The sequence below is a fragment of the Gymnoscopelus braueri genome (genome assembly GCF_963280865.1).
Source record: "Gymnoscopelus braueri genome assembly, chromosome: 11".
NCBI classification, from domain to species: domain Eukaryota; kingdom Metazoa; phylum Chordata; class Actinopteri; order Myctophiformes; family Myctophidae; genus Gymnoscopelus; species Gymnoscopelus braueri.
Window position 1 is genome coordinate 45,953,773 of NC_137613.1, and position 18,213 is coordinate 45,971,985.

At 42.4% G+C, this 18,213-nt stretch overlaps 1 protein-coding gene across 1 annotated transcript in view; it reads right to left on the reverse strand.

Annotated features, from left to right (window-relative positions):
- Positions 1 to 5,487: 5,487 nt before the first annotated feature.
- The window catches only part of necab1 (N-terminal EF-hand calcium binding protein 1), a gene marked incomplete at both ends in the record, with an annotated part of 52,732 nt that continues 40,006 nt past the window's right edge, over positions 5,488 to 18,213 (reverse strand). Inside the window, 7 exons of the mRNA XM_080442095.1 lie at positions 5,488 to 5,516; positions 6,364 to 6,455; positions 7,441 to 7,518; positions 8,547 to 8,659; positions 15,238 to 15,291; positions 15,646 to 15,722; positions 17,269 to 17,390. Of these exons, the coding sequence (XP_080298221.1) occupies positions 5,488 to 5,516; positions 6,364 to 6,455; positions 7,441 to 7,518; positions 8,547 to 8,659; positions 15,238 to 15,291; positions 15,646 to 15,722; positions 17,269 to 17,390 (565 nt within the window). The remainder of the gene's footprint in view (positions 5,517 to 6,363; positions 6,456 to 7,440; positions 7,519 to 8,546; positions 8,660 to 15,237; positions 15,292 to 15,645; positions 15,723 to 17,268; positions 17,391 to 18,213) is intronic.

The following is an 18,213-nucleotide window of genomic DNA, read 5'->3' on the forward strand; positions in this document are numbered from 1 at the left end:
TTTGGCATGTTGAATGAGCATTGAGCAGGATTCTCAATCTCATCCAAATTGGCCCTCTTCCTTAATTCCTTCACAGGTTTTACCACTTATATGCCTACTTATGGAGGCTCTGTTCCAAATAGTGTAGCACACAGTGGTTCTCAATCTTTAACTTCAAGGACCCCCATAGTTCTGAGAGTGAACAAATGTACACTCTCAGAGTTACACATCCTTAAGGGGCTATTAGGAACCCCCTCAAGGAACCATGAGGGTACCTGGACCACACTGAGACCCACTGGAGTGTTTCCAGTGAGCCAACATGCACAATATCAGTACACTGACTGTCCAGAATGGAACAGAGCCTTAATTGGTATAATTGGTAAGACCACATGAAGGAATTAAGGAAGAGGCCCAACTTTTTTTTCCAATATGGCTGCTGTGCATAGAGCCTATTCTTCCCAACGGGGGGAAGCCAACCCCAGATTGCCAATGCTTAGGCGACAGTATGTAGTCAGCTTTCTGACTTCTTCATTCAAAGATTATTTAAGTAATATTTTTCCTTAAAATAAAAGGTTAGTTGTTAAAATGTAAGCCTCCTGATAGTAATCATTTTCTATTGAGTGTCTGACCGTAACAGGAGTCTCCTCATTTGTCCAGCTCTTTATATGTTATATGTTATATTTATATCTTATATGTCATCCAATCAGGAGAGTGAACTCCACAAAGATCATTTTATCTGTCTTGTGTTCCAGTTCCATTTTCAATTAATTCCGTCGATTTTGCTCATTTACTTGTTTCATCTTTTCCAATTTCACTTGTTTATCCTGTATCGTGTATAAGTTCTCTCTCCTTAGTGGATCAAAATGGTATCCCTTCCTGAAAATGTATTTTCTGTTATACTAAACTAGCTTGGAGGGACCTTTTACTGAACAATCACACTATAGCAATGATTACTATCAGAATATAGATATTTTAACACTCCCTTGTTTTTATCTTGTCCTTTTTCTTTTTCTTTGTGCCCATCACTGGATATCCCAATAAATGTGGATAACATTCAATCTCTGTCACCTCTCCTGACATTGACGCCTTTACTGTGTCCTTGATGTGCACACACACAATAACACAGCTGTGAAGGACAACATCCCTCCCTGGGGATGTTGTTGATGTGTGTTCAACCAAGAGGGTTGTTTTAACTACCGATGTCACCTGGGGAGAGAAACCTACCTCAATATTGATCCTGTGTGGAGATTACTCATGTGTGACAGCCTGACAGGCAGTGACAGCTTTCCCCACAATACAGATGCTAGGGTTTCAGTGGTTAAGATGGTGGTTTTCATTTTCTTGTCAAGGACCTCCACATTGATACATATTAAGCCGTGGACCCCCATTTGAAAAGATTTGTAACCGAGCACCCCCATAAGAGAAGATCTTAGTTGTTAGATTAGATTTGTGCAGAATTCTAGAACTGTCTACTGTATACTGTATAGGTGGGGAGAGGGAAAGCATCTGAATTGTCATACAATACAGAGAGATCTTTGAACATAAGATATTTGCACTTGCAGAATATTTATAGAAAGCATGGGACAAAGAAAACATATGTGATGTATATCTATTTTAGTTTTTTGGGGATTAACCAAATATTTTCATTTTTACTTGTGCAGTTTCTGTTTCCAGGAAGTGAATGTGATATTGTTTACTTATGTTTTGGTGTCTTATAATGCCGTAAGGGATGGGTCTTATGACATGACACGAAAATATAAATGTATTCATACAGTAGGCCTACATTCTCCTTGGTTTACCTTCTAGCTGGTGTAAGTATAGTGAAATTGAACATTTTCAACCTGGCATCCCTATTCGCTGCATTACAAATTAATTCATGAAGAAACTAAAGAATGGTTGTCCAATGAATGACAAATTAAACAGTGATCCGCAGGCTTTACCCATTGAAGCTACTGGAGGCTATTTAGGAAAGAGGCATTCAAAACATTTCTCAGCCTGCTGTATTAGCAGTAGTATCCTACCCATCTATGTCCATGAGGTGGAGACATTTGCAATGTTTTGAATAAAGACTGCACACAGGCAATTTAGAAGGCTTTGAGCATTCATGCTAGGGTTGGGTGATAAGCCTCGATTGCTATTAATGGTGATTTGTGAAGGTAAAAATATCAGGGGCCCTATCTTGGGCGCCGCCTTACCCCTTATTCATAAACTACTTTGCCATTTTTTACTATTTAGAAAAACATGTTCAAATAGTTTTTTTAAAATGTCTATCAAGTTTAGGGATAAGGGGTGAGGTGGTGCCCAAGATAGGGCCCCAGATCTACAGATCTATACATGCCAGTGAGCTTGACATGACATCAGTGCATGTTTATCTTCATATATATGCATTTGACGTGACATAATTGCATGTTAATCTCCTTATACAGTATGTGCATTTGACGTGACATCTGTGCACTGCATGTTGATCTCCATGATGTGCATTTGACGGGGGGACTATATGTGCGTTTGATGTTTGACGTTGGGATTTCATGTCATCTCCGGTTGACCACGTTAAATCACCATGGTGCACTCCATATTCGGACAAAATGGTCAACCCGGAACTCCATATATGGTCATGGCTCCTTATATGAATCCTTATTTGGTTTGAGTCTGATGTCATGACAACATAGTCTGAAAAATGTTAGGTTAAGAGTGAGGTTAGAATTGGGCTTCGATACAAAGCTGTCCGCTGTTCTTCCCGATGAGGGCTGCAGCTCCACTGGGTCTGGACCAGGCCCCCAGAGTTGCTGAGAAACATTGAAGCACTCTTACTCAAGTACTGGAGTACTCTGTCCACCTCTGGCGGTAGTATCCATCTATGTCCATGAGGAGGAGACATTTGCAATGTTTTGAACAGAGACTGCACTTTAGTGAGGCAACATACATACATAAGGCTTTGAGCATGTGTGCTAGGGCTGGCTGGTATGACTTAAAATCTAAATAACAATTGTTTCAAACGTTTGCCTCAATGATCTTTTATTATAAAGTAGCCAATTATTCTATACTCCCTATCTCTCCCCAATTTAGTCGTTATGCCAACTGATTCCTCCCCACACACATTTCTGTGTTGTCACTGCTGTTGTATCTTACTGACTCACCTGCCAGAGGAGCCCCCACCGGGAGGATGTAGAGCCTTCATCCTACTCCTCCCGCCCAACACTCCCCGCTGACTGGCGGGACCCCAGCCCGTAGGAGTACGTGCAATGATCACCCTCCCCACTCGGCTTACCTCCCCCGAACACGGGCCAATTCTGTAAGCCAGTGGAACGATTTTTTTTTTAATTATGCATTTGATGTACTGTTGAATGACAATAAAAGCTGTCCGTCCGTCCGTCCATCTATCTATTCTCACTCATTTGATTAACCTACATGAGCAAGATTAAGTCAGTTATTAGTTCACAATGTAGACTTTGTTATTATCTTCAGCTACTTGCCCAGCCCTAGTGTGTGCTCCGTGAATGTGTCACAGTGTGACACTGTTACTGTGAGGAATGAAATGAATAGACACACACACTGAGTGTGAGGAATTCAATGTCCAAATATAAACTGATGTTTCACTGCTAGAGGTAAACAGCATCCATTTCCCACACAATGACCCATGACCATACGCATGAAATACAACAACAATATATTTATTTATCAATTGTGATTGTAACAGCGAATAGATTTACCCAAATTACAGACACATTGAATATGGAAATGATAGAATAATGGTCCACTTATAATGAACACTCAAGAAGAGCTACGAACGCACACAATCACTCGTCTCCTGTTCCATTCTCTCTCTCGTACGCTTACACACACACACACACACACACACACACACACACACACACACACACACACACACACACACACACACACACACACACACACACACACACACACACACACACACACACACACACACACACACACACGAGCAGAAACCTCTCCATATTTGTACTTATTGTGTTTTTTCGTAAATTATGCCCTACTTGATCATCTATAGCGTTACACAAAAGATCTACAAGCTCGAAACGCGGCGCAAAGCGTTGCGTTTTGAGCTTGTAGATCTGCTACTTTTGATACTTTTGAATTTGAATCCAGTTTTGGACGATTTGCTTATTGACGTTTTTAACCCTAACCCTGAAGCCAAAGTTGCCGTTCTGCAAGCTCACAATGCATCGCAGCGTGACACGTTCTCTGCTTGTAGATCTGCTATTTTCAGTGCACAACATTGGTAAAGTAAGGCAAGTAAGTATAAATCAAGCATAACTCCAACCATAACCCCTAAATCTAACGTAACCCCAACTGGAATCTTTTCCTTTTTTGTAAACCTAACTCAAATCTTTCTTTTTTTAAAACCAAATCAACCATTTCTCTCGTGAGGACCAGGAAAATTGTCCATTGACATTGACATTTAGCCATCACAAGTATAGTAGCCTAATACAAGTACACACACACACACACACACACACACACACACACGCATGCACACACACCATGTGACACACATTCACAGCACACTGGATTTCTCATACGTCTACAAGCTACCCCCCTGGCCGCATGGAATGATGACATAACGGCAGAAACACAGTGACGCTATCCCTGTGTGATGAGTTCATCACATCGGAACGTCAACAACAACAACTTGTAGGAGTGTAAACCAAACAGACACATTAGCAGCACAACTACCACCCAATACACAACGGACAAACGGAGCTCATTAAAATGTGTATTTTTTTCACAATGACTTCACAAAGTTGGTATCGCTGTGTGTGCGTGTGTGCGTGTGTGCGTGTGCGTGTGCGTGTGCGTGTGTGTGTGTGTGTGTATGAGTGTGTGCATGTGCATGTGCTTGTGCTTGTGCTTATGTTTGTATTACTAGGCTTGTGAGGACCAAATGTCCCCACATGTAGCTATAGTACAATTTTAGAAATAGATAGACGTTGTGAGGACCATTTTCCTGGTCCTCACAAGAGAAATGGTTGTTTAATGTTTAAAAAAAAAAAGAGTTTGGATTAGACATTTAAAAGTTAGATTTTTGGATTAGACATAAAAGAGTTATGCCTGATTTAAACTTAGTTGTGCGCTGGTGTCATAAACCGAAACATTGCCGATCTACAAGCACACTGCGACGCATTGTGTGCTTGTAGATCGGAATTGTTTTGGGGCTTTAGGCTTACGGTAAAACTTTATAAATGTGGCATTCATAAAATCGGCATTCTAAAATGTTGATGTCCTCACAAGAATAGTGATATAAACCTGTGTGTGTGTGTGTGTGTGTGTGTGTGTGTGTGTGTGTGTGCGTGCGTGTGCGTGTGTGCGTGTGTGTGTGCGTGTGCGTGTGTGTATGCGCGCACGTGCTGTTGTCCTTCTGTACATCCTGACGTCATAACTGGACCCGTTTTCTCAGTGCCCACACTGTGCTGATGGAGGAGGCGGGCCCCCCGGGGGGCCTCCAGGACGCGGGGGGGGGGGGCGCGTTCAGTTGTTGTTGAGCACCCACCACGAGCCTGCATGTGGGGAGACAGGAGACAAGCAGGGATGGACTGTTTCACTTTTTAACGTCACTTTTACATTCCTAGTAATTTGCCTGCCATCATGCATTAAAGCTGCAATCCGGAACTTTTTGATTGATTGAGTTAATACTTTATTTAGGAGTTTGCAGAGTAAAAAGCACAAGGAAGTACAGTTCAAAATACAAGGTCAACTAAATAGGATTGAAAAGCCCCCAAAAAATTACTGGCTTGTTTCAATTGGGGTTCTCACATACTCAATTCATGGAGACACTAAATGACAGACAGATATACACTACTATGCCGAACATCATATAAACATGTTAAAGGTAAAAAACAGTTTGAGGGGGAGGGGGGAGGGGCTAGGTTATGACTTTTACAGGGGCCAGTTTGGAATTGCAGCCTCCTGAAGGTATTCTTTTAGGGCAGTTTTGAAAGCGAGTAGGGTTTTACATTCCTTCACTACTTTTGGTAGGGCATTCCACAACTTATTGTAATGAATGCCATTTTAGTTTAACCAATGTGTATGGTAGAGTATGTCAACCAGCCCAAATGTTCACATGTCTCCCCCCTTCTCCGCTCCCTCCATTGGCTGCCCGCACAGAGTACAAAACACTAGTAGCAACCAAAGGTATAGCACCCCCATATCTTCAAAGCCTGATCCAACCATACAACCCCTCCTGCTCACGCAGATCAGCTAACATAGGGAAGCTGTCAGAACCTTCGCTAAAACATCCGGGACAACGCTCCACGCGTCCCAGACTCTTCTCCCTTCTGGCTCCCAAAACTGATGATCAAACTGTGATCAAAGCATTTTGATCCCGTTTCAGGAGAAACGTCCTACCAGGTAACAACATGGTGACGATGATCTCCGGGGTCTCCAGGAAGTCCACATTCCCCCTCTGGAAGGTCTTGCTGTAGTTGCTCTGCAGGTGACTGCATGGGCACAAACAAACAGCTTCATTCAACCACTCAAATATATTGTCGGGCAGTTCTAACTTTTTGTGTTTTTTCGTAAATGAACGCCCTACTTGATCATATACTACAGCGTTACACATAAGCATCAAAAGTAGCAGATCCGCAATCTGAATCCTGAAAAGTAACAGTTTTGGACATATGAGGTTTCCACCCGACAGAGACGATATAAGATTTATTTAAAGACTCTGTCTGCCATGTTTATTAACATCACTTTCAACCAGGCATCCCTATTTTTGGGCATGTCATTATGGGTGAACCATTGGGTTAAACATTTTTTATTTTCATTTTTTCACAGTATCAGACTTACGTTGTTAACACTTGTTGTATAGCTAAACTACATCCAGATATAAATCCCATGTCAAGCTCCATGAGTGAAGAACCAACTCTCTAATAATCTATGAAAGGTAGGATTGACCATCCTGACCTGGTAACAATTCTACTCCAAGAGCTATAGCTTTAATTGTCCTTGAGCGAGGCACCACAAGTTGAAATGTGGGATTAACTAGAGGGTCCAACAGACTTCAAACAGAGAGGCACCATCTTGACCATGAATAATACCATATTATAACCTACATACAGTACATCAAAGTACATGATTATTACCATGATTAAAACCATGAATAATACAATATTATAACCTACATACATCAAAGTACATGATTATTACCATGATTTTTACCATGACCTAAATACATCTAGTATGTGATCAGTGATTACCATGAATAAAACCTCTACTGCATTACTGAATATAGACAACTAGTTGTTGTCAAATAGTAAATGTCAAACTCTTAAACAGTCCCCACTAACATTGCATGTTACTAATTCTCCTTCTGTTCTCATTACCACAGAGTGCAACAGTTCATTCCAGCGCATGGTCTGAACTTGGGTTGAGTCCGAGCTGTGGTGATGTACGTACGTGAGTTAGGAGCTGGTGGATACTTACTTCTTCCACACGTTGTTGTGCTGCCAGAACTCATAGAGAATGAAGTGTGACTCATTTGACAGCCGCTGAACTGCAATACTGCCAGGAGTGAAATATGAGATGGAGAGAGACAGACAGACAGACAGAGACAGAGAGAGACAGAAAGGGTGAAGCAGTTAGGCATTCATGTCACGTTGCAATCTCTGCCATTTGTATTTGAATTGGTTTCCATATTGCGACTGGGTGCAGGGCAGACAGTGCTGATTGCTCTCTAATGTTTTGTGAAGCACAGCAGCTTCAGCATGAGAAGAACCCAGGGACTATTACAGATGTAAAATAGCTCTTAGCTATAACTGCTGCAATGTAGTATTTATTGTGTATTGTACAAATTTAATAAACAAAAACAAAAGTAGTTTCGTCATGATGTTTCACTCCCAGCATTTAATTGATAGCAAACAAACAAACTGGTTGTTTTTGAGAACTGGTCTCCGTGGAGATGTGGAAATGCTGTGTGCTTCTTTAGAGAGATGATGACATGACAGACGGTACAGCTCTCGTGGCACTTCAGCCTGTGCTAATTGCTCATCTGCCGTATCAGCTTCGGGGCTGATATGGCAGCTGACAAATCAGCACAAACTAATCACCCTCTCTGTCCTTTTATCATCCCATTACCCGGGGCAAATGAGGCAGGGTGTGCGATAAATTAGCCTACATCATTGATGTATACCGACCGACTTCATGTGTATGTTGCTTACATCATACACTGTGATGTAAGCAACACAGGTGCAGCTAATCAAATTAATAATGGACGTGTGTTAGATTTGTGTCAGTGTGCATTAACAATGCTGGTGACTACTGCTTGCACATTGCCACAGCCATGGCGCTGGACAGTCCTAAATCTAACACGCCCATCATTAAGTTGATTAGCTGTAGCCGCGTTGCTGACTAGCTACCATGTTTTTAATCTGCTATCTGCTGAACCAGAAAAAAACAAGAACAAAATTAGCTAAATCTGTTTCATGCCCCTGTATTATTAAAACTACACTATGTCAACTTTTTATTGAATAAATAAGTCCAATACAAGATACAACACTGCAGTGTGAGAGAGGAGGTGAAGTTGAACTGACTGTAAGCAGCCGGTCTGGGTGCAGGCGCTCTCCATGTACTGTCTGAGAGCCGAGCGGAACTCCTCCACCTCGTCCTCCAGCACCGACAGCTGCCTCTGGACTAGCAGGATGTGCTGAAGAGAGAAACACACACACACACACACACACACACACACACACACACACACACACACACACACACACACACACACACACACACACACACACACACACACACACACACACACACACACACACACACACACACACACACACACACACACACACACACACACACACGGTTCTCAGTTGCCAAGACTGATTTGAGTCATTTGGATTCCATAGAAGCCAGCATGTCTTCTATGGAAGCATGTCACGCACCCAAAATAGGCTATCGTATCTACAAGAATTACGTGTCACTCGCGACACGTTGTAAGCTTGTAGTTAGCCTATTTTCGGTGATTAGTTACTTTAAGATGAAATAGTATTTGAAGTGGAAAAACTAGCGTTCAATGTTCCAGAAAACCTGAATGATCTTGTAGATTTCGTAATGGCAAAGTTTAAAGCCTCAATCTGCAATTTCTTCAACTGGTTGGCTGTATAGCTATACCGAAACATAAAAATTGTACATAATGTGATAATTGTTTATGAAACACAGCGCTAGTGTGTGTGGGGGCCTTTCACGCTGTTTCACAAATTGCAGAAGGACTTGGGCCTATCGACATTTTTCAGTTTACGACATTTAATTTTTCTTTAATCCATGCACGCACGCACGCGCGCGCTGCGCGCACGCACGCACGCACGCACGCACGCACGCACGCACACACACACACACACACACACACACACACACACACACACACACACACACACACACACACACACACACACACACACACACACACACACACACACACACACACACACACACACACACACACACACACACACACACACACACACACACACACACACACACACACACACACAAGGATTTTCTGTCTAAAGGAAACAGAGCCAGGGATAGTCAGGAGGTTTCCAAAAGCCTTCTGGGGATATTCACATGAATATTTAAGCCTAATTAAATTAGGCGTAATGGGCTTTAGTTATAGGGTAATTAAACTGTGTCTATCATCAAACGGCACGACACGCATCATCCACGATTGTAGGAGTGGCCGTCAATAAGAGGGTCGGTCTATGTGTTTTCTCTATCTAACTTTTTGTGTTTTTCCGTAAATTAACGCCCTACTTGATCATACTACAGTGTCACACAAAAGCATCAAAAGTAGCAGATCTTCAAGCTCAAAACGCGGCACGAAGCGACGCATTTCGAGCTTGTGGATCTTCTACTTTTGCTATTTTTGAATTTGACCCCTGAAAAGTAACAGTTTTGGACATAATGTGGTTTCCACCCAACAGAGACGATAACTTGTAGGCCTATTATACAGTATGTATAACTTTCATTTTATAATGGAAGTAAATGGGGCTCTGATGGAACTGACCTTGGCCCAAATTAGAACATTTTTGCCACATTCGTCATAGATGTCATAGATGGCTGATTTCACAGGCTGGCCACATCAAGTCTTAGATCCACATTAGTTCTATGCCATTTCAATGTGGCTCCCGAGGAGCCATATTCCACATTATAAAATTTCAGTTAAAAGATTGCCGACAAAGTATTAAACATGGCATTACAATGTTGTCGGCTATTTTCAGCGAAAGCTATCCCCGGAAGGACTCCGGTCAACCATATAGGGTTTAAGTGGTTAAGCCGAAACATTGCGGTTATAGCTCTGTTTCTTGTTCCATCTCCTCACAAAAGCATAGAGGCCGGCACATTACGCCCTGAGACCATCTCTCCTTGTCATAAAACCTTTAATTAAACGTGTGTAATTGTGCCTGTGAAACGCAACAGGTGACAAAATGCCAACGTCGTGAGAATCCCCGCGAGACAAATTAGTTAAATATAGGTGACAACAACAGAATGCCAACGTCGGGAAAAGTAACGACCATAATGATGTACAGTAGCACCTCCTGACCTGCATGGAGATGTGTTCAACGGAGGCAGAGAGGATGATGGGTACAGGAAGTGAATGCTCCGTCTCACGGGACAATATAGTGTATGACACTGGTTCTCGAGCTGTGGGCCGGGGCCCACTGGTGGTCCGCGAAGATATTGCAAACACGTTAAAATATGGTTAAATTATACTTAGCTTCCATTGATCCAAGGTGGAACACTATCGATTGATTGATTGATTGATTGATTGATTGATCATTAAAATAAACATGCTCTGCAAAGGCAGCCGATAAGCTTCCGTGTTAAGTGGTCAAGTGGGCCCTGATCCAGAAAATGCTCACACTCGTTCACACGCATGCACATACCCACCCACCCTAAACCCTAACCCTAAAGCCGTCATGGCTTTAGGGTTAGGGTTAAAAATTGGCACGCAACTAAGTGTAATTCATGCAAACCTCACATTTTAAACACACATTTTAGAAACACATGCACATTTGGGAAGGTCATCATGTCATGTAAAGTACAGTACACAGTCACAGCATAAACACGTATTTTAAGTAACTTCTACTACATTAACTGTGGCAGTTCAAGATACTGTACCTCTAATAATAATAATAACAATTATATTATATCGTCCCTGTCAGGTGTAAATGTCATTCTAAAACCAGAGTGTTCACTATTACAAATGATAGCGCTGGCAGCCCTTCAAAAAATTCAAACTAACAATGATTTTTAGGCGTGGTTATGAGTTTGTGAATATGAGTATATTATGCATTTTGGATGTGAGCAAAACATCCAGCGCTACAGATATAATCACATGACACCCTGCCATGGTATATGACTCAGTCAGTATGTGAAGCTAAAATTCACCCACCCACTACCCACACACACACACACACACACACACACACACACACACACACACACACACACACACACACACACACACACACACACGTGTACATCAACAGCACGTTTATGAATGCCACATTTACAATGTTTTGCAATTTTTTGCCGTAACACTCAAGCTGAAAATAGCTCACAACGCAGATGCGTTGAGCATGTAATTCTGCTATTTTCTGTCTCCGAGGCGAACAACCAAGTATAAATCAATATTATTTTTTCTCTAATCTAGCTAATTTGACACTGTTTTATGTTATTTCTTCATTATTAATTACTTACGATGTATAAATCGGTTCAGGTTCTATTAAATAAGTATTTGTAATCATATTAACATTTATTTTTATTATTCTAAAATGGACTTGGGGGGGTCCAATCTGAAGCTAGGGGGAGACAAATTACCCCCCGTCCCCCTGGGATTTGCACGCCTGACCGTAACCCCTAACCCTAGCCTCAAAACGTCTAATCCTAACACTAACCCTAAATGGAATCTTTTCCTAATTGTAAGCATAACCAATCACAGGCTAAGAACTGTTTTAACCAGCAAACAACCATTTCTCTTGTGAGTATAGTAACAAGTATAGTAACAATAATAATAATAATAATAATAATAATAATAATACATTTTATTTATAAAGCACTTAAGATTTTTGCAAATCACAAAGTGCAACAGGGTTTAAAAACAAATGCCCAAAAAATAACAAAAGGCAAGACAAAAATAAACTGAAAGCCCGGTCGCCCATGGTGTGGAGCTTGGTCATGGGGACAAGGAGAAGGTTGGTGTTGATGAGTGAAGGTTTCGAGTGGAGGGTTGTGCATAATTCAGATTGTCAGGTTATTGTTGTATTATTCAAGAAGGTTATAATAAGGAGGATCAAGGGGGTCCATCGTCCTAGTCTTTGAGGGTCTGCTCTTTCCATCGACATAAAGTTCAACAAGTCCCTGGAAGCCAGGAGTCCATGTTTAAACACTACAGTTTCACTCAGTTTCACAGAGAGAACAGCTGGTGTAAACGTTAAGTTCTAAACCTGTAGAAACCTAGCTGTGTAATTTGTGTGATTGGTGCCTGAAGAGCTGATTGAGGGGTGCCTGTTAATCCCGTAGCTGATTGATTAGAACATGGGGAGCATCCTCGGTGGATTGCTATTCTACTGTGGTATGTTGATTGGAAATGCAAGGCTGGAGTCTGCAGAGTATATAAGAGAAACAGCTCAGTGTCAAGTAGGTTGCCATGTGGAGAAGTTGACACTTTGTTCCTTAGTTTGTTAGATTTTTTATGTATTTCTTCAGCTGTAAATCATGTTTTTTACTGACTTTGTGCCCAGTCAGCACTCACACACCCACTTTGTGACACTCGATATGCTGTGGAACCCAGCAATGACCCCCTGAAATATCAAAACACACAAGGAAAAAAAGAAATTGCCCCCACACATTTCCAGTCAGCACTAATCTGCATAGACACACTGTCATCCAGTGTGATGTGGCACTTCCTGAACAGGGGGGGGGGGGCAAGGGGGGGGTTAGAGGCCTCAGGGAAGAACATTCAGAGATGGCACGCTGTGCAGGCGGTGACGGCTCTGTACCGTCGCTACGACAGCGGCTTAGCGAAGACGTGGTCTTGTGCATGCGAGAGGCAGCCGAGGTCTGTACAGTACACCTCTCTTATTGGCTCTGCCAGCGTACAGGGTTTTGACGGGGGAGAAATATGGCAGCCTGTAATCTTCTCAGCTGAGCTGAGAACACGCCGCAGCCCAGCCTCGCAGCTACGGGGGGCCATAACGCTCTGAACTGCATGTCTAGAATTCTTCAGCTTCCATCAGCGTAGCTACACTGTGTTCGATGGTGTAAACTCTAAACTTTGGCATTGCCTTGCTTGTGATTTATTTTAATTTTTTTCAACCCCCTTTTCTCCCCAATTTAGTCGTTATGCCAATTAATTCCTCCCCACACACATTTGTGTGTTGTCACTGCTGTTGTATCCTACTGACTCACCTGCCTTCCCTCCCCTGAATTTGTCTGTTTCACATTCTCAGACGCACATTCTGTACACTATTGACACATGAAATGATGCATTTGACATCAACGTTTTGTGATGTCAAGTACATTCTGATACTTTTACGACCCATGTTCTTTTCTTTTGCTGCACCTGTCTGCTGCTCTGGGTTTATGACATGATGTACTTTGAAGCCTACATACTGTAAATGTATAATACTTCTTAGTGTCTTATGGAATTAAAAACGCACGCTTGCATGTGCCAACTCATGCAAGCGGTACACATTACAAATGCACTGCACAGACTCATAAACACAAAAAACTTAGCATATTAAAAAGCATGCATAGTTTATACCCTTGTACACGTGTACGTGCGCAGACACACACACACACAAGCATCCACACACACACACACACACACACACACGTACGCTTTCTCTTCCTGTTACACACAAACTCTTTCCCTTTTTGTCTTCTCTGGTTTGTTCCCAAGGCAGTTCAGACCTTACCAGGCTAGTTCAGACCAGTAAGGGTTCATTTGGTTCCATGTGTACACACTCAGAGTTACAGACCCGTAAGGGTCCATTTCAATCATTTATTTAGCTGAGGACCCCTGGAACCTCCTCAAGGACCCCTGGGCGTCCCCAGACTCCACGTTGAGAACCAGTGAGACTAGAGAGGCTAGAGAGAACTGGAGCGCATATCTCCGCCTGCAGAGAATCTCTGATGCCATATTGATGATGTCATATTGAGGACATAAAGTGTGGAACTCCATATCTGGGCAAGACTGATGGGTGGATTGGCAGGACAGTGGATCTGACACTATGAAGTCACAAAATGTGAAAAATATTCATACACAAAATATTCAGGAATTGAATTTCTTGGCCTTCTGGCAGTATGTACAAGACATTTGCCGCTGAGCAGTGGTTTGCGAGATTAGCTATAAACAGACAGACAGACACACACACACACACACACACACACACACACACACACACACACACACACACACACACACACACACACACACACACACACACACACACACACACACACACACACACACACACAGGGGCGAAAACAGAATCTCCCTCCTTGCCTTGGGCCTGGTGGTAATATAAGGGAATGTGAAAAACAAATTGATGAAACTGTTGTTTCAACCCCTGTGCTGTTGCTGTGACAACAGTTGAGCAGTAAAACCCTCCATATTTAGAGAGGATATCGACACAGGAGCACAGAGACAGGAGGTATGAGGGGAGGAAGGAGCAGAGACAGAAGGTATGAGGGGAGGAAGAAGCAGAGATAAAGGATAACAGACAGAAGTAGGGGTGGGACGATATGGGTACCTCACGATACGATATGTATCACGATATTAGGCCCACGATAACAATATATATCACGATATCTGAAAATGCCGATATATTACGATATATTGCATGAAATTTCACCAACGATATATCACGATATCTGAAAATATCGATATATTGCGATATCACGATATATTGCATGAAAATTCACCAACGATATATCACGATAGTCCTTGTATTCAATTCATAAACACATAAAATAGCACCAAACAGTTCAAAATCATCATTACACAAATACAGAGTAGGAAAAACAACGTATCACAAACATTAAAAAAAAAAAAAAAAAACTTTTTTTTTATTTTAATTTTTTTTAATATCGATATTTTTCGGGAGGATATCGATTATTTATCGCGGGAGAAAGTATCGCGATATATCGATATATCGATATATCATCCCACCCCTAGACAGAAGGTATGAGGGGAGGAGAAGGACAAACCGGTTTGGTGTTGCTCTCCAGGACCTCGTCTTCAAAGGGCTCTAGACGGATGTCCTGTAGGACACACATAGAGGTCTGTTACAACACTATACACACTGAAACATACATTAACCACTTCAGCCCTATATAAATTTCGGCCATTTTTTAATAAATTTGAAAACTTGAAATGGGACATTCTGCATAATGAGTAATTTTTCTTTTGGTACTTAAAATCCAATTTGATGCCAATTATTTTGTACGTTTGCTCAAGTACATTTTGAATTACGTTTTGAATTACGTTTACTTGTAACAGAGTATTGCTATATTGCAGTATTGATACTTTTACTTAAGTAAAACATGTGAGTACTTTTTCCACCACTGGGAACCAGTGAGCTATATCAGTGTTTTAGACTCTCGTTTTAGAGTCACCTTCTTTTCCAGTCGGTCTATGAGCTTCTGCAGTCTGTTGACCTGGACCATCCACTGGCTGTCCTCGTCGTACACACCTAGAGACAGCAAGACACACAGAGAGATGCTAGCAAGAGTCAACGCATTCTCACTCCTAAGACGGCAAACGGGTGACGGCTTGGGACGGATTTGACCAAACGTCAACATGTGACCCCGCGGGGTCGCTCGCTGGTGCCTCTCGTGGCTCAAGTCCGCTTTAGACGGCACGTCTTTTACGTCTTTATTTATTTTCCTCTCCTCAAACTTTGGCTCGCTCTAACTCCACCATACTTTCACCTACGATGAGTTCATAAGTAAATTGGATGAACCGTGTAATGACTCAATAATTCGCGTCAGTAAACGGTTTAATGACTTTGGGAGAAAATGTATGAAATTAAAGGCGTTAATGGGGTAAATGGTCTGTTTATGCACGATATGGACAAAGCTGTGAATAAACAATGACAGGTATTGAAGGCGGTAGGTCCTTTAAAGGCTTTGATGTGATGTCATGTGCATTGATGACAGTGGGTGTTAGAGCTTCTCCAGGCTGTTGGGGTCTGATCAAAGACTATGGTGGATCAGCACTGCTTTCATGTGAGAGCTTTAATGGAAGGCTTTTCAAGTTGGCTTCTTGTGTGGCCACTGTGAAGAAATTACAGAACATGCAAATGGGCATGATGCCTGGAACATGTATCTGACTAATGAGAGATAAAAACTATGTGGAGACAGAGCGTGGGCGACATCACAAATTAGCGTCACGTACGACAACACAACGTACTGCAGCACCACAAAATATGCTTTTGTGTGACGCTGTAGTATGATCAAGTAGGGCATTAATATATAAAAAAACACAAAAAGTTTGAATATGATTTCTGCCCGACCGCAACAAAATAATCTGTGTTTTTCAACTTCACAGTCATCAACTGTCATAATAATGACTCATATGTTTTTCAACTGAAAAGTTGGCATTTTCTTCAATAAAGTAAAAAAAAACTATAACATCACAAAATCCAACTAAACCTTAACCACTTAAGTCCTCTATTCTTAGCAAAATCATTATTTTGTTCCCTCCACACGGAAAATAGCCGATCTACAAGCTCAGAACGTGTCGCATTGTGATGTGGCATGAGCTTGCAGATCGGCTATTTTTGGTGAACGTCCACCATCACCCCAGAGCAGGGATGCTTAGAGTTCAAGTGGTTAACTGAAAACCAGCATGCTGAACATATTGTCTCTGTCGGGTGGAAACCTCATATGTCCAAAACTGTTACTTTTCAGAATTCAAATTCAAAAATAGCAAAAGCAGCAGATCTACAAGCTCAAAACGAGTCGCTTCGCGCCGCGTTTCGAGCTTGTGGATCTGCTGCTTTTGATGCTTTTGTGTGTTGCTGTAGTATCATCAAGTAGGGCGTTAATTGACCAAAGAAACAAGTTAAAACATGGAGATAAGAGGTCCTCTGCCCGACAGCAACGTTATACAACAGAGACAACACGACACGACAAGACACGATATGACACAGCAAGAAACGTCACGACACAGCAAGGCACGGCAGGACATGCTGATCACAGCAGCACGCCAACGTCCACAGGCTTTGCCCCGCCCACCTGAGTTGAGGAGGTTGAGGAGGGGGTTGTTGGGGGACAGGCTGCTGTTCCTCTGGAGTCTGCGGTTGGAGCGATGACCCGACCACTTGATGGACAACACCTCTGGCTTCACCGGACCCTGTCTGTAAACACACGCACGCGCGCACACACACACGCACACACACACACACACACACACACACACACACACACACACACACACACACACACACACACACACACACACACACACACACACACACACACACACACACACACACACACACACACACACACACACACACACACACACACAGTTGCTGTCGGGTGGAAACCTTGTATGTCCAAAAACCTTTTTTATTACTTAAAAAAAAGATTTAAAATAGTGAAAATAGCCGATCTCCAAGCTCACAACGCCTCGCGCACGCACGCACGCACGCACGCACGCACGCACGCACGCACGCACGCACGCACGCACGCACGCACGCACGCACGCACGCACATATGACTTCACCGGACCCTGATTATTTCAATTTCCGGCATGTAAAAGTATCTGCTGTCCTGTCTTTAACATCCGGCCACGAGTATGAAAGGTTTGAGCTGTGCGCACACACACACACACACACACACACACACACACACACACACACACACACACACACACACACACACACACACACACACACACACACACACACACACACACACACACACACACACACACACACACACACACACACACACACACACACACACACACACACACACACACACACACACACACGCACACACGTTCTATTCTGAGTAGCTGCCATTATCTGTCTGGCTACCAAAAAAAAGAAAATACAGAAATTTCTGTCTGTGTGTCTATTTTAAATGCATCAGTGTGTCAGTCCTTCTGCAGTCTTTCTGTCTTATTTTTTTTATTTGTGTGCGTGCGTGTTCACACAACTCCTGCAATGTCAG